The 26,700-nt window shown below is 40.5% G+C and overlaps 1 protein-coding gene across 2 annotated transcripts in view; it reads left to right on the top strand.

Annotated features, from left to right (window-relative positions):
• The window catches only part of Rgl (Ral guanine nucleotide dissociation stimulator-like), a 36,218-nt gene extending 9,761 nt beyond the window's left edge, over positions 1 to 26,457 (top strand). The window contains exons 1-7 of one of the 2 annotated variants that reach the window (XM_071794161.1): positions 5,845 to 6,002; positions 11,793 to 12,362; positions 18,099 to 18,203; positions 18,579 to 18,999; positions 20,735 to 21,360; positions 21,958 to 22,269; positions 22,519 to 26,457. In XM_071794161.1, the coding sequence (XP_071650262.1) occupies positions 12,180 to 12,362; positions 18,099 to 18,203; positions 18,579 to 18,999; positions 20,735 to 21,360; positions 21,958 to 22,269; positions 22,519 to 23,169 (2,298 nt within the window). In that variant the 5' untranslated portion in view covers positions 5,845 to 6,002; positions 11,793 to 12,179 and the 3' untranslated portion in view covers positions 23,170 to 26,457. Of the gene's footprint in view, positions 1 to 5,844; positions 6,003 to 11,792; positions 12,363 to 18,098; positions 18,204 to 18,578; positions 19,000 to 20,734; positions 21,361 to 21,957; positions 22,270 to 22,518 lie in introns of those variants that run through there. The other variant, XM_071794162.1, reaches the window with a different exon arrangement.
• The last annotated feature ends 243 nt before the right edge of the window (positions 26,458 to 26,700 follow it).

Below are 26,700 nucleotides of genomic sequence, written 5' to 3'. Positions count from 1 at the left end.
AAAAGAGGAGACAATCTCGGACCAATATGTGCACGCGTGGGACACGCGTGATCCTGAGTCACGCTCTCCCACGAAATGCTGCAACTCCTCAAGGTCTCTCATTAAAAATGACGATGCTCTCGCGCGTTTCTAAAACGGGGCCTACGTAGGTTTCTTATATGTAAATTCGCGATCATTGTGCGTTGTCCGATTGGGCCGAGCGACTGGATTTTAATTGCGCTCGCGAGACGCAATTATTGCGGCGATCGTACACGCGTTGTATATGTGTGAGCGTCTCGCATTGTGCGCGGCGCGGACGAAAGTAAAACGCTGAGAAGAATCGCGTTCTCTCGCGAGTTTCTATGCTTTCGCTAATCATGCGATTATCCCGCCGACGCGAATTGAATGAAACGAGAAATTGGACGTCCGTGACGCGAGGCTCTAATCGAGCGAGCGCGCTTAATCGCGCAACGTCCGTCGCGAGCGCAGCGGATTTATTCGCGCACGGATTTATCAACTTGCGTAAGCGTGAGGTATCGCTAACCGCCGCGTAACAGCTGGTGCAGATTCCGCCGTGCGATACGGCGATACTTGCGCACGAGCGCGCCGTTTGTCGCTCATATGGTACACACATATTATATACACACGCACATATGCGGTCTCGACTCGTGCGCCGTCGATCTTTAATATTCATTAATGGTTCGCTCCTCTATATTAGATTAAACTGACTTCGGCACTCGAGTCGAGCCCGCTTATCAATCAAAATCGCGCCATGGTAGAGTCGAGTCAGCACCGCTCGATAACGAGAGTGCGCAGGTTGATCACCGCTGCAGTGTAGGAGCACGTGTTCGCGGCGTTCGTTATTATACCGCGTGAAAGTAGAGAAAATTTAGCTTTATCTGTGTGACATATACACTCACAGACACAGACACAAATATACATATACTTTACACAGAACAGAGGCAGAATTAGGAATCTAATATTAAACAATCCCGAAGGAGTGATTCTTGCCTGCATTGAAATAATTCGTACGTATGTAATGCCCAGACCAGTGATGTAAAAAAGATGATTAAAAAAATGAAACATTTTTACTTCTAATATAATCATTTTTTATTCCAATATAGATATTTCTTAGAACAATAAATTCATTTTTCAATACATGTAAAAAATGTACGGAATTTTTATGATTAAAATAAAAATTAAAAATAAAATATAACTTTTTTAAAATTAAAATCCGATTCGCATGAACAAAAAATTTTACCAGTAATGAAGAAGTGATCACCGTAATGTTAAAGGGCAATTTTAAGGACAAAAATTCAGAACACTTTTTTTAGATGGTATAAAAAAATTGTTTAATGTTCTAAAAAATGTGTTGAACTAAAAAGATATATTGAGTTGATTATATTGAACGGTTATTTCATCGTATTACTTTTTTATATCCTTGGACCGGAAACTTTTGAACTTTATTATGTATATCATACTGTTATTTACACTCTAATTATTTCAACATATTAAACATGCATTATTATTGCTGCACATTATATTTTATTCAATCATAATGTTTACGATAATTCTAAATAATTCTAAATAATTCTCAATACTATAGTATAATAATAATTTTTTTCTATAAATAGTTTTTAAATAGTTTTTCCAAAAATTTGGTTAACTTTAATTAGTTTTGAAAGAAGAAATTAGGATTGCAGAAATTAAAATTATGTGCTATCAAAGTAATAATCATTTAAGCACTCGCCATAGATTTTCATTTATAATTATAATATAAAAATTAATTGCTGTAAAATATTTCTCTCAGTTCTCATTAATTTTGCAAAGGTTGCCTTCTTTTACAATTTGCGAGTGTGAAACACGTCAAAGCGAATATTCTGGTCGCGCGACAAAGTGGTTCCGGCGGCTATTTATAAGTATATGTTAATCATTCAAACTATTCCTGAGTTTAGAATTTCTTCGGCTTGGTGACAGCATTCTTAACTTTAGTTACTTGAAAGACGCTTTCTAGACAGGAAGAGAAAAATAAATGCCTCGCCAATACCGGGGTTAACGAACGTCGACTCGCCGGAGGCGAAATTTTTGCTGGACTCATGGCTCCTCTCGAAGCTCGTACCTACTCGTACGCGAGTAAACGACGACGCGAAAGTAAACGACCTGATCGACCAGCTGCTCAGATGACATCTGGCAGAAGATCAGTCCCTCCCATTGCCAATCCAGATCTGCGAGATTAAGCCCAACATTCTTTTCTCAAGCATATAGCTTTCTTAAACTCAAAAGCAAACAATTGTTGAAGCTCTAAAAGACTTTGATTAAATTAAAATTGAAATTTGTTATTAAACAAATTATTAGAAATAATTATTGATATAATTATTAAAACTTATTTTGATTTTGTGGTAATATATTAAAATTATTTCTAAATAATTAAAAAGGTAAAATTATAAGAAAAATTGCATACGTAGGGGAGACCGGGACTAAACCGTCCGTTTTTTTTTCGGTGCCGATTTTTAACAACAAAATAAATAATTGTAGTTAAATGTGGTATACCACTGTAAAGAGTGAACCTTTACCTACAAAATTTATATAGAAAATTTTTGTCTACATCGCTTTGTTTAACCGGTATAGAGCAAAAATAAAAACGGTGGAAAAATTAAAATCTCAAAAATGCCAGGGTATAACCGTCTGCACTGCATTTTCAATACATATACGTACTAATCCTGAAAAATGATAGGATACATTTTAATAATTGTTTTTTAAGAGAAAAATATAAAAATTTATTTAAAATTTTTATGCAAAACATTATTAAAAAATAGTTACGAGGGTTCTTCTTTCCGCAGAAGTCACTCGCCCGACTTGTTTTGTTCCTCGACGTCCGATGACTCTATTCGGTGTCTGAACGGTTGTAATTCCCGTCTCATCTATATTCCATTATGCAGTGAGCCTGGAAATGCCCGGAAATGCCTTGGAAATGCACCCAGACGGATTAGCCCCAAACACAAGTTTCAGGTTTAATCGCCCACGAAATATTAGACATCAACGATAATGAAAAAACTACACTGGATTCGCGTTCAGCATGCATTACTCTTTATAATCACGTACCTCGAGATTTGGAGAGCAAATATTATTGCAGATATTACAAAATTTCCACGCGCAGAAAATGTAACTTTCGCCTTCCGAAAACACGTTTGCCCTCGTAAAAATCATAACACGGCAGGTAACCTGCCGAAACTCCGTTGGCCACATGGGTACCATAAGCAGCGTTTACAATGTTAATAGCGAATTCGCACAATATACAGGTTCCGAGATATTTGATTAGACGTATTTATCCCGTAGACGTTTTAACCCCAGTCTCCCCTACTTTTAAATTGGATATAAAATTCTAAAAAGTGTCAAATTAGTGCTAAAGTATCGATTAATATGGTTATAAATATTGAGTTGACATGAGAATTAATTTTTTTCTATTTTTTCCGCTTCAACAAATAGTGACTCATGCTCGCTTTACGATAACCGCCTCGAATCAGTAGTTCCGGCATTAATTACAAATTTAACGAAGTTTTTTGAACGCATATCGATGTTTACTGCTCGTCCCACGATAACGATGACGTCGCCGTGACGCAATTACAACGGTGGGCGCACCGCGCAACCCGTATGACGTCTGTTTCGTCATGAGCGCGTCACGAAGTGCATCGTGTCAACGACGTAAGGAATTAACGGCGACCGTTATTGCCGGTTCAAGTTCAGTACCGAGAGCTTCGGTGGAAATTTACGGCCGCGCACGAGAAAACATTGATTTATACGATCAAGATATCGATGACGATCGAAGGCCGCGCGGATGTGAATTATTTCCTCAAGAGCGAGTCGACGGGAATCGCAATCGTGGCGCTTCGACAGCGCTGAATCTAGAGCACAACCTCAAAATATGCAATATGATTCAAACATTTTATACAAATTGCAATAAAGAAAAAAGAACTCTATTTCTTTATAAATTAAAATTATGATATTGTGAAAGTCTAAAGTTGTAACATAAATTTAAAAAGGGTATAAACATATATAAATTCTTATAAGAGTATAACGTATGTTTTCGCTTATTACTTAAAATAATTAAATAATTATTTAAAAATTTTTTAATTTGGAAAAAATTGTTTAAAGTTTAAAAAAAATTTTTGAATTATCAAATAAAATTGTTAAGGTAGTGAAATTATTATTTTACCGCAACAGAAATTTGCGCAGCGATTTGAGGCGATAATTTTGTTATATGCCCGGAACTTTTATTGACGGATGCTGGAGAAAGCAGCTGGTAGACGCATGTGACCGCCCCTATATGGTTTAACTTTACATCGGCCGTCTGGGGGTTGTCCCGCCACCCTTACAATGCCCCTCTTTTCCCTCAAGAGACGGTAGTACATATGGGAAGGATTTGATGACTCAGACCGTCGTTTTATGGGGATGCAAAAGTCTGCTATTCTCGCATGGAAACGCAACGCAATATCCATTCGCTTTTTAATAATTGAGAACAGTCGCAGTAAAAAGGAATATCAAAATCCAGCGAAGATTAAACAAAGGGACATTATTCAATGACCAAATGTATAATACGAAGACAAATGGATCCCAAACAATTAATTTTAATTCATCATTAATAATGATAGCATGCAACAATCCATTATCATTAAAGTTAAAATTTTCATTTATCAAGACAGATGACGGGAAAATAATATATTACATTTTACAGTAATATTAATACGATTTTATTATCAGCATTTTATTATCTGCATTTATTCGCTCGACACCAAGTTAATGTCGGCCGAATCGAACGAAATTTCGCGTGATTATATCCAAATGGAGCCACGATTACGCGTAACCGTGGAAGACCTCCGTGTTTCCAGGATTATTTATGTGTAGAAAGCGTTAAAGGAGCCTCGAAGGCCCGCGGATGGTCACGCATGTGACGCATGTGATGGTGCGATTGTCATGTGCGGTACATCCTGCGACTATTTCGAGCAAAAAGAACCTTAGTTTCTGCATTTTAGATTAAAATCTCTTTTACGAGTATTATTAATTATAAATTCATTCATCTATAACAGAAACTTTGATTTCTCTTCTCTCCTGAATTTATTGTAAAGAATTTATTAACGGTTGTGTAGGTAATTATCTTGCAAAAAATCTTCTTTATAACTGCTAATAAATAAATAAATATTATCAACATAGCCCTGCTAAATAAGTTAGTCCTCTCTCTTTATATTAAACTAATCAATTTATTTTGTTTAATAAAAACAAATAAATATTGGATAAATAAATTAATCTACTAAATATAAATTTATTTCTTTTGGTGCTTAATTGCGGTCAAAACAAATCGACTTTGATTTTGGAGCAATTTACTCCAAAATCGGACTAATTTAACTCGGTTCCAAAATATAACGGAAAGTTTTGTTTTTCACTGATTCTCTAGAATTTATTGTAAAGAGATTGTTGTGCAAATTAGAATAATATAGGTAATCTGTTAAATAAATTAGATTTCTTTCTCTCGTTCTCTTTTCTATTCTTCTAATATTTTATTGTAATATTTTATATTAAACTAATTAGTTCTGATTTTGCTTGATAAAAAAAAAACAAATAAATCTACTAAATATAAATTAATTTCTCTTGATTTTCACGGCAAAATCGACTTCGATTGCCGAACAATTTACCTCTAAATCGAAGGATACACATAGACCGGCTGCGACATCGATTTAGACGCACCCTCGCCGTCTCCCGACCTCGGTGCCCGATAACGACGGTACGTTCCTGACCATGTAGTCACGACCATAGCGTGGCGGCATGGTCAGTGCATCCTCGAGTAACACGATCGGCCGGGGCGCGCGGCGCGGCTGCAACGCGGCGTCAGTCGGCGTCGGGACGGCGTGCGGTACGGTCATTCCGTTTATATTACCTCCGAGAACCGGTCGCGCGCGTCACGTTCTCGGCATCGTCAGGTGATCGCGCGCGCGCAGTTGACAGTGTGCACCTGGCCCGAAAGTCCGCAGGTAACGAAATCCGGAGCAGCTGCTCTACACCGCCGCGGCGGCGGCGGTTCTCCTCGCGCGAGTCACTTCGTCGGTCAATAGATCGCCGATGATTAAGAGAAAACGATGGTGATTAAGAGACGCTGATATCATCGGGCGTGTTTTGCAGCTTCGACTCAGGCGAAGGACACCGTTCCGGGAGGATCGGACAAAGAGAGATCTCTCGATCACTCGCGGGAGAGATTTAATTGAGATAATCGCTCGAATCGCGGTGCGTCGCTAATTTCTCTTTCCGCCAACTTTCCGGTCAACGATTCACTTTACGCAGTTTTTTAAACTTTATTTTAGAAAAAAAAATCTAAACTCTCCGGCTCCACTCTTTGACCTTTCCGAAGATTTAATTTAATGTCTCTTAAGTCTGTCGTGCTACACGAGATGTTGTTGCCAGTTCTATCGCGGTTTTGAGGAAGAATCGTTTAGAGCGTTCCAAGAGGAAGATAGCAATTATGTAAAGTTACCGCGGATACAATTAATAATTGAATAATGTATCAATGCTATAAATTCTTTGGTTTCCTTGAAAGGATCTTATTTTTCATTCGTAACTCCAATCACACGCTGATGGAGCACGCACGCTTTGTCCGTGCCTGTATAATCGATCCCAGCTGCATAATGATTCATAACATTCAGGGAAGTAAGCAAGATCCATAGCTCCGATTTTCTTTATATAGATACGCAACGTGTTTCCGTGAAATCGGAAATTACTCCATTCTCGAGCGATCGATAATTCTACTCTAATTGCCAGCGAAACGCTGTTGTCGTCGCTTCACGTCGCGCAGCGTTACACTTTAATAATGGACTTCATATCGGTGTAAAACCTTCAATTACGATTTTAACTTAATTGCGACGCTCCGAGAGTCAAAAATCTGTCCAATTATTGACAAAGACAGATACTATTAAAACACGTAATACTGAGTGATTTTAATTTTCTAGAATTCAGTGAAATTAGTAACAAAAATTAATTATTACAATTAGGTAATAGACAAGTATAAAAAAATCATCGTATTTTTAAAACGTAGAAAGAATCCTAAAATGAGAATTTCGAGCGCTGAACTAGTTTTCGAAATTGCCAAATCTTTGTTTTACATTATTTTACAACGTCGTGAATAATAAAATAACCTTTAGAATCTTTTACAGTGCTATTATCCTTGAAAGGAACCACGCTTCTACAATACATAAAAATAATTTAACGAGTGCAGCACGCCCACCCCGGTCTTTCCCTGTCAAATTTTCGTGAGCTTCGCACGTACGTTCCACCATAAATTTTGTAAACTTTTATTCGCCGGATCGTTCGATTATCCGAGCGTAATTGTTCTTACTCTTTTGCTTCTTCGCTATCTTGACATATCCGCTGTCTCACGCGGCCGACGTAATCAATCCAATATCATTTCCGCTTTCGATTTCGCAGCTATTTCGAGATCGTGCATCTCAGCGCATTTCCCCTATTCGAGGCTGCAACAATTTTGTTTAACAATTTTAACAATCGAAGCTTTATCGTAGATATTATATTTCGTATCTCTCTCTCCCTTAAAATTTCGTAAAAATTTTCACGCGACTAGCTTCTTCGGCGCTGATAAAGTCGGCTATACAATACCGAGGTGGAAAATTACACGACAGAAGTATTTCTTTCCATTCGGCCTGGATGCAGAAACACCTTGAAAGACTCTAACCAGTTATTGTTGAGCCGTGCGGGCACACATACAATACGCGTAGTACATGCGTACATGTTCACGTGCAAGAGCGTTTCGCGTATCAACGTAACGTATGACTAACCGAGTAACCCATTAGTTAGGCATTCGTTTCCTATGATCCGCTGACATTATTATTCCCCTCAGTTTTGACCGAAAGACCGAAGCGCGATTTGCATTGCCGCCACTTTTTTATCCGAAGGAGTCAAAAATTTTTTAAATAATATTAAAATAATATTCAAATAAATAGATCGTAGCAATAATCACGCAGCCGTTCGATAACATTCAAAACAAAATTTATATTTGTCATATTTTACATTTATTTATAATAGCATCGAGCCGCAAATTTTTATTATTGTCACTAATTCCACCGACAAATTAATCCTCGCGATAAGAAATATTGCAGTTTACGGTATAGAAAGAGCTTCAACCGTTCGCGAAATATTCCCACATTTTGCTTTCGCCAAAAATCGATAGCTCCTATAGTGGCCGGAGGGTAATTCTGTGGTCCATGCACCATGCACGCACAAAAGGGACGGGCGTAATTATTATAGATGGCCAGTTCTAGAGCGGAGAGCGCGCGGAAACCGGGGCAATTAGGATCCTCCATTGCGGATGAAGGGTTTTACATGGATGCCATTAAAGCCGCTAAATGACACGGGAGATGCGAGAGGTGCTTAAACGTGGGTTAAGCACTTCCTGCTACCTCCCGCGCCGAACGATCGAGCCGCTGCCTCGATCCCTTCGTGGACAATACCTGTGTTGCATAATGCATTCCGATTGTACTCCTCTCGAGAGTGTGTCGCATCGAGAGACGCGAGATTTCAGATAGATCGGCTCCGCGAGCATTTCGCGGACGTACGTCGTCGCGGAATCCGTCACTCTGAACGGAAAACCGTGGTAAATAACATCTCTTGCACGCGCCAGAAAAATTTCGATAATCGATTTACAAAAACCATTTTTGAGCCTATTTTTTGTTTGCTCGTTTCTTTAGGGACTTTCGTCACGATAAAGCAAAAATTTGATTTTATTAACGTCAAATTAACGCCGCTGTGAAGAAAGAAAGACACAAGAGTTGCGAAACTTGGTCAGAATAATTTGAGACAACGTAAGAAATTATTTTAATTATTATCGTCCGAAGTGTGGCGAAACTTTTAAGCGTATCTTTTACAAACGAATTCTTGCCAAACTCGAAAAAGTTGTGTACGATCGCTAATTTTATGTAGAAGTAATAAACGTGATAAAAAGAAACTGGAGTTAAGAGGAAGAATATCGCGCGACTGTTTTTCACCGAGAAGTAATTACGCCGCGATAGAACGCGACTATATATACTTGGAAGAGTTTATTCTTAATTGAGGAATTAAATACGAGATATATTTTTTATGTACAAGTAATCGTGATAAGAAAAGATTCGTAATCAGGGCGCAACAATTTGGAAGAGTCTACTCTTAATTGAGGCATTAAATATACGAGATAAAATTAAGAAAATCGTCAGTCGCGCGCGAGTTCCGATGCGTCGCGTTTCCGAAAGGGTTAAGGTTGCGACATATACGCCCGTTGGTCACTACTCGTGTCATGCCGCGACATGGGGCGTTCGTTTTATCGTTCGTCGCCGAGCGAGGCGTCGACGGGCATCGACACTTTTATCATTCCGCGTATTCTACTTAATCGCCGTTGCGTACGTAGGGCCCCCTTCGTACCATGACGTTCTCGTTACGTTTGTCCAGCTGGCGAAATCCAATCGCGAGGGATAATCGAATTTCGACGATCCAGCTCGTTTGCGAGGAACGAGCTCGTCCCAATCAGTGCCCTGATATGTGCCTTTTCTTTGCCGGATTCTCTCTTATTCCCCGACAAACACGATCGAGAATCAGGGCCCGTCTCGTTTGCGCGACCGAGGGAACATTCCGCATCTATGAGAGTACCCTGGAAAAAAAAACCTGACTGAATTCTTCCGCGAGGTGGAGAAAGTATTCTAGAAACTTTTCTCCGGAGAGCAAAAATACGCCGGGGATATTTCGAGAGATGTCTGGACACATTAATGCTCTAAAGATAGTTTAGAAGCGTATTTCTGAAATGGTCGCGCGCGCTCCTCAATGCATAATAACGCGCTTTCTCCTCTCCGCGCGCCCGTGCCGGACTATTCTAAACAACGCGCCCTAAGAATACTTTCTTCCTCTCGGGAATAAAAAACGAGAATAAAAATATTCTCTCCGTCGCCCCGCGTCCCATTCCATAGGTAGTCCCACGTTCGTTCACGAGGACATTAAATCGCGCCGACGAGATCGCGTCGAAGATCGTTCCCGCGCGTGCGGTCGCCGCGGTCAACTCGCGGAATGAGGATTATCGCCCATTAATGGAACGAAACGCAACGGCGACGTAACAAATTGGCAATCGACAAGACGTGTGTGCGTCACACGTTTTCACATGGCGAGATACCAAATGCATTTAACCCTTTGATACCGAGGTGAGGTCTCGCGGAGAAGCTTATCGAAGTGGCTGGTACCATTCCGCGAGAGAAACACAGTTCGAGCTCGAACGATCGAATTAAACGATCGTCGCAATTGAATTAATTATCTTTATTGTAATTTAGCAGAGTAACCGAACAATGTATACAACTCCTGTCCCATAATTGCGCTACAACGTCCTTCATTGTTATTCATTTTGCGATCGTTTCGGATTATTAAACCGAGTAACGTAAAATTAAACGTAAAATTAAATCGGACGTGGTCGTTTCGCGTTGCAAAAAGATTTTTGCGTTCGTTTTGGTTATAAAATAAAATTTAAATAACACGCCCTTTAGACCTTTTGCATAAAATTGCCCTTTAGCTTCGAAAGGGGAGAAAGATCGAGAGTGAGATCGGGCTACGCAACTCCATGCATCCTGCTCGAAATACACAATTGCTCCGTGCGATGGGGTTGCGCACGTGAACGATACCGGAAGTATAAACACGCATGTGTCACCTATGACCCTTCGAAGCCAGGACAATTAATTGGCTTCCAAAGCTAATTAATTGTCCTAGCTATTGAAGCGTGGCGAGCAAGGGACGTCTCGTTCTCGTGTTAACTTCCCGAAATAGAGCGTATCGAGTGTCGTGTGTTTGTCTTCGCACGCAGTCCCGTTGTAAGGCAGGTGTAAGAACGATCGATCATCGATAAGCGTAAACGTACGATAGTGCGCTTGGTTGCCAGGGCCGCGATGATGCATGCGAATCAGTTTGAAACGGATACGTTTCAATTTAGAATTCAAATTTATACTCAGAGCTAATCTTTCTACATGTATGTTATATTAAAAATTAAACCTTTAATGGAATGTAATTAAAACCTAGATTTATGTTAAAACTTTCTTAATGTTTCTTTCTCCGGACAATAACATTTAGAAAACGTCAATTTTTACGCATGGATTTAATGTACATAAATTATGAAGGATGAGTAATCTATAAATAATAATGTAGATTTAGATTCACGTAAAGGTAACTCTTCGATAGGAATAAAATATTTTGAAACAAATCCAAAACTCCGTAAATTGGCGTAAATCAAAGAGTGGGCAACGCGCGCAAAAACGCAAAAAAGACAATTGACAATTGTGTTAAACTCAATTTGAAATGGATATGTTCAAAATTAGAATTCAGATTTATATTCTGAAATTACTTTCTGCATATATTGTCCGTAATATTAAAAAACAAAAATTAAATTTCAATGTCACTTTAATGGAATGTAATTAAAACCTAAATTTACATCAAAATCTCATCAGTGTCTCTTTCTCCGGATGATGACGCTCAGAAATCGTCAATATTCGGGGGTGGATTTAAATTTGTATAAACTCTGAGGGATGGGTGACCTGGTTCGGATTTATTCCTGAAAATGTATACCTACGGACAAATTCAGACATTTATATTCAGAATAAACATACACAATCGATATTCGTGTAAAATCGCGATGGTCTTGAAAGATATCAGTTCTCACTATTATTATATATATGAAATGACGACGAAGTGACTCCGCGAACTACTCCGACACCCAAGCGTGTCCTTCGTCCTCAACCGATCGAACTCTCAAACTTCAGCCGCAGCTGTCAAACGTCGGAAATCCGCCTCGGCCCGATACCATGATACGCTCCTGTACCCCGAGCGGGCGATCGCGTGTGAACGTCAACGTCGTCATCGACAGCGAGGCGTGGTGACGCGACGTCGGCCGACGATCTCAGTTCGCCGGCAACGGGCGTCGCGACAGCTCACGTCGTAGAGTGGGCTTCCGGAAGCAGATCGCCTCCCCGAGAGAAAGGGTGTACTACCAAAAGGGTACAAAGAAGACAAACAAGAGGACGCAAGGGGTGGGGAAGTGCAGTTCCGCAATAAAAAAAAGGGGTACCGGGAGCACCGAGGGGGTGACAGGAGCGACGAAAGGAGCGAGGACGGGGTAGACAGAGGGGGGCAGAGGGCAAAACACGTGGATGCTGTGGCCGGTGTTGGGGGGGGATGACGGGCTGAGTCCCACAGCGTCGCCCACGACGCCGGCGACGACCGGCCCCCCCGCCAAGGGGGTAAACAAACTGACCCCCCTGCTGCTCTGCGCCCCTTGCAAGCCCGGTGGCCACCGGAAGAACCAGAGCTCCACCCAGTGGTACGTGCAACAGGTAAAGAGAGACACCGGATGACCGGACGGCATCCTGCTGCTTTTACGCCTTCGTTCATTCTGCTTCGTTTTTACTGACGACGACTCCCGCTCTTCTCTCTCGTCGTGCATTTGCCTGAACTGAAAGAGTGCCGTCTCTCGTGGAGAGTAGTAGACGCGGGAAGATTACGGGATAACGATAACGTATCGAGCGCGATAAGATCGGTATATGCTCGAGCTGGCGCGATTTTACTCCCATTTGATTTGTTTCTATTGTTTGATTTGCCAGCGCTTTTGTCATTGAGCGTGCTTGTAATCATATGTTATATTTCGCACGAGAGGTGTATCGTAATGCTCCCGATAATGCGACCCGCTCTCGGCAAACACTCGAGTTAAGCAAGCTTAATCGCAAAATTCTTCAACGCCGAAAGTGGAGTTATGTAATATAAATGTAACATACGATGAGTAATTCATCAGTCAATTCTTTTCACATTAGTCTCATCTATACAGACAAAAAATATTATATTAGCAGCATTGGTATAATTAAAAATAAGCTTAAATTGCTAATTAAATAACAGTATTAACGAAACAGATAACATTTTATGAAAACAAAAGCATGACGTATTTGTTTAATTAATTAGTACTGTTATTGCACTAACAAGATTATTTTTAATTGGACTAATACAACTGTTAATGCAACATTATTTTTTTCCGTGTGTCTATATTTTTTAATCAAAATTCATCCAATAACAAATTTTTAATTCAACGCCTGTTTTGCGAGACTTCGCTGACAAGGATTCTCGATTCGATCAAATCTTTTCTTCGACAAAAAATTCGGAGTTTGATCGGAGAATGTATTTATCTTTACGATACACCCTGTACGTTTGCATGTGACCTGCCACCAGTATCGTTTTTACAATGAGTGAAGATTTAATTTAATCTTAAAATGCACGAAAAAAAACGAATGTTAATTTTTTCAGGCTTTAGTGCATGTCAAACACGATTTCGCATTTATATGTGTGCGGTAGACGCATTATCGCAATTATATCCATTCTTATACCCCTCCCCCCGAACCTTGGAAGCAATAAGTGACACTGATTCCCGGATTACGTATTATACACCGTGCGTGTGTCGCACACACGCCGGCTGTTTAACCGAATAATCAGGGTCAGAGTGTCATCGGAACTGACTGAGTGGAAGAAAGAAGTGATCGCCTGACAGCTCGATCAGCGAAAATAATTTGCATTAATCAGTCATTATCCAACTTAGAAAATTTTTTCTCACAAAGATCACTTTTTTATTTAAAAAAAAAACGGGATTTTTATCAATTTCTAAAATTGGAATAGATTTTGATTAACTTTGCATTATTATTATTAATATCATTATTATCTAAATATATATGTAATTATGATTGTTATACATATAATTATAATTTATGTGTATAATTATATGCATAATATGTTATATAAAAAAATTCAGGCACTATATTTATCAAAAATATTCTTTCAGTAATTAAAGAGGTGTCGATCTTGAATTTTACCGTAGAAAAACATCGTGCGCTCCTCATTCCCTCCAATGAGACGATAATAATCGGGATTTATTGTACAGTTTTTAGTCAGCAGTTCTAGAAAGAGAAGTGAATAAGATCGAGATTCAGCGATACAAAGACGGCGGGATCCGCGTTTGTTGCGCTCGAGCGTTTCAGCGCGCCGCGCGGTTTCACGGTAGCCTCCGACGTGGATTCTGCGTTGAAGAATCCAACGGGAAATAATGGGGATGTATTTCGGGACCTCGCGGGGGGACCGTTGACCCCGCGGCGGGACATTTGCGGGATTCCGCGACGCCGTTCGCCGTGTTCGCCATTCGCACGCGGCAGACGTACAACGTCCCGAGCGGTAGTCTCGACATTCCAGAAACGGCAGACGACATACAATGTTTCACCCGTATCACTGTGTACTTTGCTACAGCCGTCAATTTACTTATAGTCGCGCGCGCGACGACGACGACGTCGACATGATGTCATGAATGTTGCATTTCGTTCCCGACGATCGATCCCCGAACCTGCGCGAATCGCGTATCTACGGTACGCGCCACTCGGTATATTTAGTCCATTTACACGCGACTAACATTAAAATTCGGAAAGCACGAGTTACTCGGGAAGTCGTTGCACCTGTGTCGTTCGATCGGGTGCAAAATCGCGAAAATGCTTCTCTATTTATGAGCCCGGGCATTTGTTCCAATCGAAATACACATGCGATTTGCTTTGAAAATTATTTTGCGTCAGTATACTTTTCCAAAGTCTTCGAAATAAATGAGTACTATTTAATTCAACAGCTTCCTTTGACTGTAATTACAAATAGATACGCCAGTACGAGTTTGGAGCGCGGTTGTGTAACTAATCTACAGTACAAATAATTATACTTACAATTGGTTGCGAATTCCAAGACCGGTTTCGATCTCTACTGACAAACAAGCTCCTTCAGTCGGTGGCTTTTGACTGAGCACGCCCTTGAGTTCGTTATTTTTATCTAGTAGTCATTGTTGTTGATAATACCCTCTTTTCTGTTTTTACTGTTTTTATGTCTTCTGTGGGAGCAGTGGGAGGTGTTTTCTACTTTGTTCAATGCTCCTCTTTTTGAATGTTTCTTAGTTTTCTCTGTTTTAAATTTAAATCCAATCTCTTGTTTTCAAATCCTTATCTTTTCTCTCTTTCTATTTCTCCCTTTGAGAACTTTCTTTTTTAATGGGAAAGTGCGCGTTGTCAAGTAGTTCCTTAATTAAGTATTTTGGGTTAAGTTTAGTCCATCTTTTTGTAGTTTTATGCGAAGCCTTTCTGAGATTAGGTGTTTCCTCTAAAATTTTTGTTTTTGGCATTCGCAGTTAAATTTTAAATTTTTTGTTCAAACATTTGCATACGTGAATATTTAATTTCTATTTGAAAAAGAATAAAAAAAGTTACTTTTTAGATTACATAATAATAAATATAATATATACACCGTTGTTATTTCGTAGAATTAAATAAGATAAACGGAGGGGGTGTGCGCGCATGTTTTAAGGTAAAAACGCTATTATCCTGCGTGACGTGATCGACGAATAATACCATACGATTCCACGGGTCTTATTGCCGGAAATGTCCCTAATTACGATTCAACCTCAATCGGGAGATATTCCGTGCGTAGTTTTGCGTAAGGAACAGGCAATCGAGGCCCAGCTCGTGCTGTTTACAGCCGAACAATGGTGAATCGACACTCGAGGGAAGCGGCTGCCAAGGACGAGTACAGGTACGAGGACCTCGAGTCACGCTCGGGTTCCTCCTGCGGGCGTTTAATTGCTCGGTCGTTCCGGGGCGTGAGCGGGTGGACTTCAGGCCCTCGTTTCTTGGGTCTCGCTTACATCGAGATGGGATCGATAGAGTTCTCCGCCGTTTGAATTTTTAATGCCAAATCTGTCAGATAATCCTTAAATTGCGAGATGCAGATTTTTTAATTAAATTATTTTTAAAAGAGAAATTCTTGTCACGGAGCCCAAATTAAATCAAATATTTAAAAATTATTAATTTATTTATATTAGAATTATTAACGCGAGAAGTTTTCGTTATGATTCCTAAATTAGATTAGAATTAATTCGCAGTAGTTTAAATTACATTAAATAGAAAGAAATCTAATTCAACATTAAAAATAAGTTACAAATTAATTAAAATTAATTAATAAGCAGATACAATTTAATTCTAACGTGTCGACGACGATATTTTATCCGAATAAATAATTTCATGATTTTCAACTAAAAAAATATTTTTGACATTTTAGCTTCTCTATTTTAAGGATTTATTACTTCATTATTCATTTTAACTTCGTTCCACTAATTCACTTTTATGAAATTTAATCTATATAAAATTATATATATCTATAATAAATACGTAATTCTCTGTAAACAATTCTGCGAACAATTTTTTTAATCAATCCCTCTCGGGAGAGACACTCTCTTGATAATGCATCCAACAGGATAAGCAAGCACGATGTCTCTACAGGTTCCGGCTTCAGTCGTTTTCCCGCGAGACGATTTCTTTTCTCGAGAAACGAGAAAAAGTATCGGAGAGAGACGGCAATGACACGCTTCTCCTTCCGTCGAGTCTCTATTACAATCGTTCCTCATCGGCGCGGCGTGTCCTCAGTACGGCTTCGATTGTAATCGCTCGTGCCAACGCGAATGCATATACGTCTGTCGTGCTGGATTTCACGACATTAAGCCCCCTTTACGGCCTCTAAGACCCGCTTTGTTTACAAGATCTCAATGCCAAATAAATGGACGTGACACAAGCGCCCTGCCGGTGTCACGTTCCACACTCGATCGCAATTAAGTCCCGAATAAATGACAGTTATGTCAATGTGATCAATATAAAAGCGTAATTAAATTAATTTCTCAAACTTCGTTAAATTTTATCGTTCTACAAGGTTAATTAAATCAGCTTACTCATAAAGGATTAATGTGTTTAAAGCCGGATTTAAAAATTTTTATTGGATTTTTCAATTCAATGTTAAGCCGACTAATTGTTATATTTGCGGGACGGCGAAAAGCCGTCCGTAATGAAGATCGCTAATTGCAGTTTCTTTCCGCGACGATAACGCGTCTGAAACACCTTTCCCAAAGGCTAACTACCTTTAAGACGGACGTTATCACGCGGCGTTACGTCATCGCGTGAGCGAGCCCGTCTTTATCAAGTTAGAATTAATTATATAGACTGCTTGTGTAGCTCGACTGTCACTGATAAGTACATAACACAGCTTGCATGTATACATATGCGTACACGCATACACGAAGTGCGTGTTTATTATGCATGGACATGAGTCAGTTGATTTCATGATTTATTCATTGAATTAAAAGTCGAGGAGATCAGAAAATATAGTCAATATAGATTTTGAGTTTCTCTTGTTCTTGACAACTATCTCGATTTATCTCGTTTCAAAACATCGATCGCTGATCAATGCTTATCTCATTCCTGCCATTTTATCCTGATTCTTGCACCAAATTTACGATGATTCTTCAGAATGCTTCGCAGCGCGTAAGTCAAGCTTCAGAAACAAAGAAACGTAATTAAGCACCTGATTAAATTTTGAAAAGAATAGATTGTATCGTATCACATCTTCATAGTTTGACGCGAATATTCTGAAGCATTCTGCCAGAAATGTCTACATTAGCACGTGTGATATTTTTAGATTTAACATATAATCTTAGTTATATCTTGATAACTCCAAAGGTTTCGAGAAAAAAGTTATTAGAAGCAATGAAGCATGTAGTCTGTTAAATTTAGTACATGGAAAGGCAGCTCGGGGGATGATTTTGTAATCAGTACGAGATAAAGGATATATGTATAAAAATAATTACGTATTACGGCAATTAATTTGAATAGTTAATGCAGAATCGCGATTATTATTCGTGCAAAATTTTACTTCCTCCTTCTAACATAACTTTTGCAATTAAATTCGTGTCAACTTTCTAATCATCATAAATAAATCAATTACAAAGAGAAAAAGTAGATTCATTCTTTTTTTATTCCAAGTTGCCCGGTTTGTTTGTTACGGCGAGTTTATTAGCTCACGACAGGGGGTGGGCGAGTACTCCGCTATGAAATTAGGAGCTTAAATCATCCCCTGGTGCGCAGTCCTTCGTTATCAGTTCCGTTATACCCGCCTACAGCATTTATTGATATATAATACGGACGTTTATGACTAAGTTCGGCGTTCGATTTTCTACTTTGCAGCCCACGTGGCGTTTATGGGGCGAGGAAAGGGGCGATGGCGTCATATACACGGTATACCTAAAAAAGGTCCGATACCACCGGCCTACGAGAAGTCTTTCAGCATCGGTGAGTATGATCGAAGTATTTTTAATCTAGATTTTTAAGGTTCAGCAATTTTTACTCAATTTAATTTTATTTTTAGATTTTTACCGTTTATTAAGTTTTACCAATTTAATTTGTTCTTTTTTTATTGCGGTTGAATTGAAATCCATTTACGATCAACGTTTTTCACAGCGTTTTTTGATCTGAGAATCGTGGTTTTCTTCGTAAATAATGTAGAAATTTCAAGAATAATAGTCAGTTTTTGTATTAGTCACGTCTTTATTTAAAGACTTTTATTTAAAAGCTTCATTTTTAAAGGGACCCGATTTCAAAACGTATGTTTGCTCTCACGCTAATAGCTTTAACACTCAAGTAATGCGCCTGTTGCGACTTTGCCAGGATTCCGACGACGAGATTTCGCACTTGGAATGGGAGACGGTGAGGGTGCGTTTCCTGAAGGCCGGCACGGTGCAGCGGCTGGTCGAGAGCCTGGCGAACGACGACGGCGAATTGGAGTCCACCTACATAAACATCTTCCTGGCGACGTACCGGGCTTTCACCAGCCCGCGTGAGGTTCTCGAGCTGTTGCTCGCGCGATACGACGCCCTGGACGGGAGCGCCGGCTGCGAGCAGCACCGCAAGACCTTGGTCCAGGCCCTGCACGTCTGGCTGGACGCTTACCCGGGCGACTGGAAGTCACCCCCCAATCACCCCTTGCTCACCAGGCTCCTCGAGTTCACGCAGCAACGCCTCGTCGGCTCCGAGCTCGAGCTTAAGGCCAAGCACCGACTGCACCGGTTCCAGCGGGAGGATCAGATAGGTAACGTTGTTTCTCCGGTTTGGAGAGTGAGTCACGTCGTTTCACCCGCCCTGAACTCTAAATACGAAGAATTGTATAACAGATAAGGCACCGTGGGAAGTTTAAATACAAAGAACGAAAGAGAGAGGGAGAGAGGGGGAAGGAGAGAGAGAGGGAGAGAGGGAGAGAGGGAGAGGGGAAGAGAGAGAGAGAGAGAGAGAGAGAGAGAGAGAGAGAGAGAGAGAGAGAGAGAGAGAGAGAGAGAGAGAGAGAGAGAGAGAGAGAGAGAGAGAGAGAAAGAGAGAGAGAGAGATGATGATGATGATGATGATGCAGCACGACTTCCTGTGAATCTTATCGTTTTGGTTAAATTGAGAGAAAAGAGAGCATTATGCTAATTTAAGTTAATTTATTTGAAATAAAAATCATGTATTTAATGTCAAACTTATTTCTATAATATCAATGTAATATGATCAACTGGAATTAATATAATGGATTTATCTTTTTATTATCATGTTTCTGAAAACAGTTCTGTATTTTTATGTTTTGTCTGTGTTTTAATACAATATGTGACCGTCTATTTGAAGCACAATTTTAAAATAACAAATGTTTATTTAATGAAATTGAAATATATGATCCGGAATTATTTTATATTTATTTAAATAAAGTTCGAAGAAACATTCAATGATAACGAAGGGTTAACGGCGAGTCTGACAATAGAATTGAGTAATAATGATATATTGCTTATGCAATTTGAACGTAACAAGCAACGACCCACATGACGGTTTGTTTTATTTACTGCGAATTCGCCGAATCGCGATAAGCGAGCTGGAATATTATGCTTCGAATGCAGTGTTCGCAAAGAAAAGGTCGAACATTATCGCACACAACCTCCATAGGAATTATGGAACTTTCTCCTCGAACTTGTGCAAAAAAGAAAAATATAACAGATGGAATATCATTGAGTGGATTCTGTATCCAGGTCTCGCAAAATGCCTTTTGACGTATCTCGCGAGTTTCCAGAGTGCGGAAAAAGTTAAACGGCGTATTTTACCGCGGCTCGAACAGCATTACGAAAGAATCACCGTCAGGAGTTCGGCAAACGGAAAGAGAGTCTGAATGTTAACGGCGGTGAAAGGCTCAATCAGGCTACTCGCGCTCGCACAAAGGCGTCTGCTTCCCGTGTATAAATTGAGGGTCCACAGGCTCCGTTGTACCGCCACGACCGGGGCAGGGCTCACCTTTCACTTAGGGCTCTCGCCCGATGGAGAACCCGATCCAGTTGCGATATTCCCAAAATAGAAATGGTTTTACTTTAAGCGATAGAAGGCAGAGGGAAAATATTTCGGAAAAATTTCACAAAAGGAAGCTTTTACAAGAACATAATTGCGGTAGTAAGAACATAATTGTTCAATTGTTCTTACTAATAAGAGTTAATAGAATGTAATAATAATCTGGACATTCTTAAAAGAAATTTGAGAAAAATCTAATTGTTTTTAAATTTAATATAATTGAATTCCTAATCTCACACATTAAAGTATCAAAACTGCAAAAATTGATTTAAATTATTCTTCTAGATTAATTAAATTTTGCAATAATTTGTACTTAAAAAATTATAATGTATGAAATAAAAAGTTTTATAAAAAGACTTCGATTATGAACATTAACATTTTGCCATGTATCAATTCAAATTAATTTTCATTAATTTTAGACTGAACCAGATTAACTTCAGCCTGCCTCTTTCTCTTTTCTCTAGACTCTTGCATGGTGTACGACAATGGTCGACTACCCATGCGCGGTTCCCCGGATCCGATGGCGGATCACTGGGGGAACTACATCTTCCCCGAGGTGCCCCACCGTCACTTCGCCGAGCAGCTGACCCGGATGGACGCCGAAGTGTTCAAGAAGCTGGTCGCCCATCAGTGCCTCGGCGCCGTATGGTCCAGGAAGGATCGTTCTAGAAGCCACGAAGCCGCTACAGTGGTGGCGACCGTGAACCAATTCAACGCCGTCTCCTTGCGAGTGATCTCGACGATCCTGACGGACACGACGCTCAAGTCGCAGGAGCGCGCCAGGATCCTCGAGACGTGGATCGACGTCGCACAGGAATTGCGAGTACTCAAGAATTTCAGCAGCCTAAAGGCGATCGTTTCCGGCCTCCAAAGCAATCCGGTGTATCGGCTGGAGAAGTGCTGGCAGTGTATGCCCCGGGAAAAGCACGAGCTCTTCCGCGAACTCGAGAGGATATTCTCGGAGGAGAACAACGCCTGGACGCAGAGAGAGTTACTCATCAAGGAGGGCACTGCCAAGTTCGCCGATACTGCCGGCAGAAGTGACAGGCATTTGCAGAAGGTCTTTCAGAAACAGAATACTCACGCGGGCGTAAGTGCGATAACATCGTTCTCTTTTGTGAGACCTTTCAACTTTTTTCTCAACTTTCTGAATTGATCGTATAGACTATGACTATAAACATTTATTTAAATCATATTACGTCGGAAGAAAAATCGTAGTAGCGATTATATAAAGAATTTAAGAAAGTTTGTTGTGTAAAATAATAATATCTTGACATTTGGTTTTAAGAATTTTTAAATTTTAAAAGTTTTATCACCTACATCGGTGATACCTGAGTTAAATGGAAAATTGCTTTAATTTTAACGAGACTAGAATTGTAATTATAAAAATTACGATATTGAGTGCATACATAAAACTAAAATTTATTTGATATTTTGTAATTAATTATGTACAATTTATAATAATAACAATAATTAATGTATAAAAATTTAGATTTAAAAATTTTAAAATTAATTATTTTATATTTATAGTAAACAACGAGCTTAAGTCGTATTTAGTTTCAATATACGAATGTTACTTTTCAATATTTATACAGACAAATATATTCTCTACGCCATTCTCATTTCCTCTTAAAGTCTTTTCTTTTACTGTTCAATAATCACAAATTTTCCTAAAATTTATTTTCAGAACATTAGCTATGGCACGATACCGTACCTAGGTACCTTCCTGACTGACCTCACCATGATCGACACGGCGATACCGGACACGATAGCCGACGGTCTCATCAACTTTGACAAGAGACGAAAGGAGTTCGAGGTGCTCGCCAGGATAAGGCTCCTGCAGGGCGCGGCGAACGCGTATAACTTCAGCATGGACCCTGTATTCGATCGCTGGTTCCACTCTGTGGTGATAGTGGACGATCGGGAAGCGTATAAACTCAGCTGCCAGATCGAGCCACCACCAGGGAACACCCTCAACAATCGCGGCAAAAAGAAACAGGTCGGCATTCTTTATAAGAAATATTCTAATCTAATTTCTCTGTAACGTATATCGTCAAGTTTCTCAAAAATATATAATCTGACTGCCAAAATTTCCTCACCAAGATTGTAAAACAAGTATGTCAGGCAATAATATTTTTGATAATAATTATATTCCGAATATTCTTGAAATAAATACGCATTAATTTATCTTCGATTGCCAACGATTGAGGATCTAAACGAGAATTGAATCTTGGGACTTGTCTTGCAGGCTCATCAAGGTCACCGGAAGAACGATTCGATCGCCTCAACGTCCAGTTCGAGCAGTTCGCAGTTTTACTGCGACCTCGACTCCCTCCCGAGCTCGCCGCACAACTCGCTGGACCGGCGAACCTCACCGTCGCAAATGTCCAGTTCGTCCTCGAGCTCGTCTCTGCCGTCCCTGGACGTGTCCCTGAGCTCTGGCGGAGGAGGTGGCAATCATCAGACTCGTCTGGCACCGCCGGCGGGCGCCGTGGCGGCCAACGGCAGCACTCCCAATCTCGCCGGATTGTCCAGTCCCAGTCACTCGCACAAAAGTTCGCCGGACTTCTACATCATTAAGGTCACCATGGAGACGGACAACGTGGAGACGGAGGGCGTAGTGCTGTACAAGTCTATAATGCTGTCGAACAACGAGCGAACGCCGCAGGTTATCCGAAACGCCATGCTGAAGCTCGGCCTCGAGGGTAGCCCCGATCAATACACCCTGGCCCAGGTGCTACCCGATCGGGAGATGGTGCTGCCCAACTCGGCCAACGTCTACTATGCTGTAAATACTGCGCACAATCTCAACTTCATACTGAGACAGAGAAGGGAGCCCAACGACGTGGCCTCGGACAGTCCCAGGAGCAAGGGCAACGGTCTCAATCACAAAAGGTAGTCCTGAAACAGTCGCCGAGTGTCCAGGATCTTCGAAGAAGAGAGGCAAAAGGTCGCCTCGAAGTCGCCCGATTTAGTGGGACAGTTTTCGGACAGTTACATGAACTTTAACCACGCGAAATTAGAGTGACGGTTAGTGAAAGAGAGCAAAGTGGAGTCGATCAGTGTAATGCGATAGAAGACAAATGCGATGTTGGAGCGTACGTCAACAACTACCACAGCCAGATATTAAACTGTAATATTACGCAAAATTTGTTAACATTTTGATATTACAATACTGATGTCAGCAGTATTTTAGTAGATATACTGTCGATAACAATTGGTAATATTAATATTACTAATTAGTATTATTAACACAACGCTGCTGATTAGTAATATTAACAATACTAATTACACAATATCGCAATTGCAATACATATCAGAGTATTGCAGCTTAATATCCGGTTCGTCATTAAGATATTCCGTTGTAATTTAAAAACGATGACTACTTATTTAATAGTTATACAATGTCATTCGTGAAGAAGCGACGATCACAATTAGGCATCACGATTACCGCAATCGACCGCATCCTCACTCTCCCTCTCTCTCTCTCTCTCTCTCTCTCTCTCTCTCTCTCTCTGTCGCGAATTGAGAAGAGCGAAGAGGGCGAATCTCGCCGTAATCTCGCGTTAATTAATTTGTTTATTAAGATTTACCATGACAACCCGGTCGTTTCGCCTTTTCGACGCGACGCGAACGAGTGACGAGCCGTGGTATGATTAAGCGCGGTCACTCGTACGACCGGAAGTGCGTAGACCCACGCACGTACCGCACACGCACGCACGAGCGCATGTACGCACACACGCACGTATACACAAACACACAAACACACACACACACACACACACACGACTCGTACAGTATTCGAAGACAGAGAGCTCGGCATAGTTGCGCAACCGAGCGAGCTGTTCTAGCATTATTCTAGGCGGACGTTTAGCGTGAGTCATACACGCGAGGTTCTTATCGACGCCGCCGTGACGCAAATAAGCCCGTATTCCTGCCGCTTAGGCGTGTTACAGCGTCTACGATGTTAAACGTGTGCGATTTGCCTAATCCGTTCTATAAAAAGACGTAGAGATCGTTGATATGATTAAGATAATTGGAGATTTACGAATGTGTCGCTCCCCTTTCTTGCACATCGCGTGAAACAGGTGGCCACGTTTAGCGCTATATCTGCCTGATATAAACGCACGACGATATTGTAGGTCGTAGGAAATAATTGTGTTAATTCAGTTAATTGTATACTCAAGTGAAATTTAGATTTCTACCTTCTCTCGCTTGTCACGAGGGAGCCGTATTTTTTAAGTGTGCTCTCTCTCGCGAAACGTCCTCTGTTCGTCGCGAGACAGCGTTAAACGTGCGGCAGTAAAACAATTTACGAGCGTCTACGACGACGGCATGGCACCTTCGCGTGTACATACGTGTATGTACAATACAATAAACGTTACACGTGTTCTCGCGGACGTTAACGAGATTATATAGAGAAATAGCGCGGGACAAGCGACTCGAGCCGTTGAGGGTCGTTGTGATTTTTTGTAAATAATTGTAATTGCGTAGCGCGGTAGACTCGACCAAGTGCGGGGGAAAAGCTCCCCCTCGCGCGAGGGGGGAGGGTGCCCCCGTCGGAAAAACTTGTCAATTATTATCGCTACTGTTCCCTCTCGCGTACTCCAGAAAGCGGGATCCGAGATTAGAACTGCTGCCTCGTACTTGCTCTTCAAAAAGAGACCCGCGAATTCGTCCGATGAATTGTTGCGAAGGCAAGGAAAAATTCTGTGATAAAGGAATCTCCTAATTTTTTTTCTCTTATCTTGACTCACCGCGACGAAATAGAGAAGACGAAATCGGAAATTTGATCCGCAACGACCGGACAAGCCCATTTCTTCCGATATCACTGTGTGAGAGGAAATTTTTCTATAAGAGGATTCGCGAGATAGTAATGGACGGCCCGACTGCGATAATTGGACAGGTTTATATTTTTCTATCGTCATGAAAAAGCCGGGGAAATGTGCGGAAGATATGACGAAATATTTCGCTTGGACTGGGCGTTTATCGAGTCGAAACGAAACTGTTAAACAAAATTAGTAGATCCGGCTGTAATAGTCAGACAAGTTCGTCTTTCTCCATTGTTGTAGAGAAATCTTGGAAGAACGTATAATAGTAATATCACTTTGATATATTATTTCAGTAAGAAAATAATTAAATTATTAATTACTATTTCTTTGACTAAATTAATTTAGCGTAAGCTAGAAACGTTAAATGTTTCTTATAATTGTAACATATATCAAGATTATTTTCTCTTGGAAATATCATGTTAAAAATAATTTTTCTTAAATATTATATAAATTATTATATATGTAAATAAAAAACAAAAATTAACGTATTTAAAAAATTTGTGGTAAAGATTCTCAATCAGTGTCGGTCAAAATTAAATGTTGAGCGTACTTTTAACGAATTAACGATTGGACGTTCGAGGGAGCGTCTAAAATTTACAAATACTTATATAAAAGTGCCACAATTATATTAATCAAATAATTGATTTTTGATTAATTAAACCAGAAAATAATAAAATTATGTATTACCCGACTTGTTTTGAAATTGAATGGTCCCGACGATTAAACATCGGAAATCCAAAAGAAGCAGGCCAAGTTTTTCCACCCGGTCGCGCGCGCTCGGGAGCGGACACTCGTGGTGTCAATCGATATTCCATTAGTAAAACGAGCGCTAAATAATGGACGACTCATTCGTCGCGCGAAAAAAAGTGGGCTTGTCCAGTTTTTGCCGGCGAACTTTGGTCGTCAGTATCGAAACTCGCGTGCTAATCAACTAACCCCGAGAGCCATTCCAACCCCGTCACGTGTCGGTTTTTTTTCTCACGTTGATAACATTTTTTCACCGGAGCTTTGCGATACTCGGCAAACTTTCCGGGAAGGAGATAGGAGCGAAAACAAAAACCGTGGTCGAGCACCCCGACAATTATTGTTTAGGTTTCGAATAAGGTTCCTCCCCCCCACCCCCCGAGAAACATTAGCCTTACACAATTTTTGTACTTATCTCCCATCGATTTTTCCCCTCCCCCCTCTCCTTTCCCGTCCTCCGTTCGTTTATCTAACTAGCTATGTATTCTCCTCATCACGTGTAAGCGTATAGTCGGCCTCGGAAAAATAGTGAGACCGCCATGCCGACGAGAAGCGAAGCTGTATATGTAGTACGACCTGACAAAAGTGAGAATAGATGGCCTACACTTTTACGCGTCGTGTAACGTTTTTATCTTCTTCCACCTCGACAATCGTCCTGACGGTCGTAAAGCCACCCGTTGTTTGTACAACGCCCCGTCGATTCCCCGTCCTCTCCTGTTCCCTTTTTTATGACTCGTTTACGAGTCATGCAGGTAAGAGACTCTTTCGATTGGAGTTTCTAGCTCTCTTTTTGTATTCATAAAACAGCGGATACTATCGAGATACTACTTTTAACTCTAGAACACACAGCATGT

This window comes from Temnothorax longispinosus, chromosome 11 (genome assembly GCF_030848805.1).
Source record: "Temnothorax longispinosus isolate EJ_2023e chromosome 11, Tlon_JGU_v1, whole genome shotgun sequence".
Taxonomy (NCBI): domain Eukaryota; kingdom Metazoa; phylum Arthropoda; class Insecta; order Hymenoptera; family Formicidae; genus Temnothorax; species Temnothorax longispinosus.
This window is presented reverse-complemented; position numbering and strand designations above follow the sequence as displayed.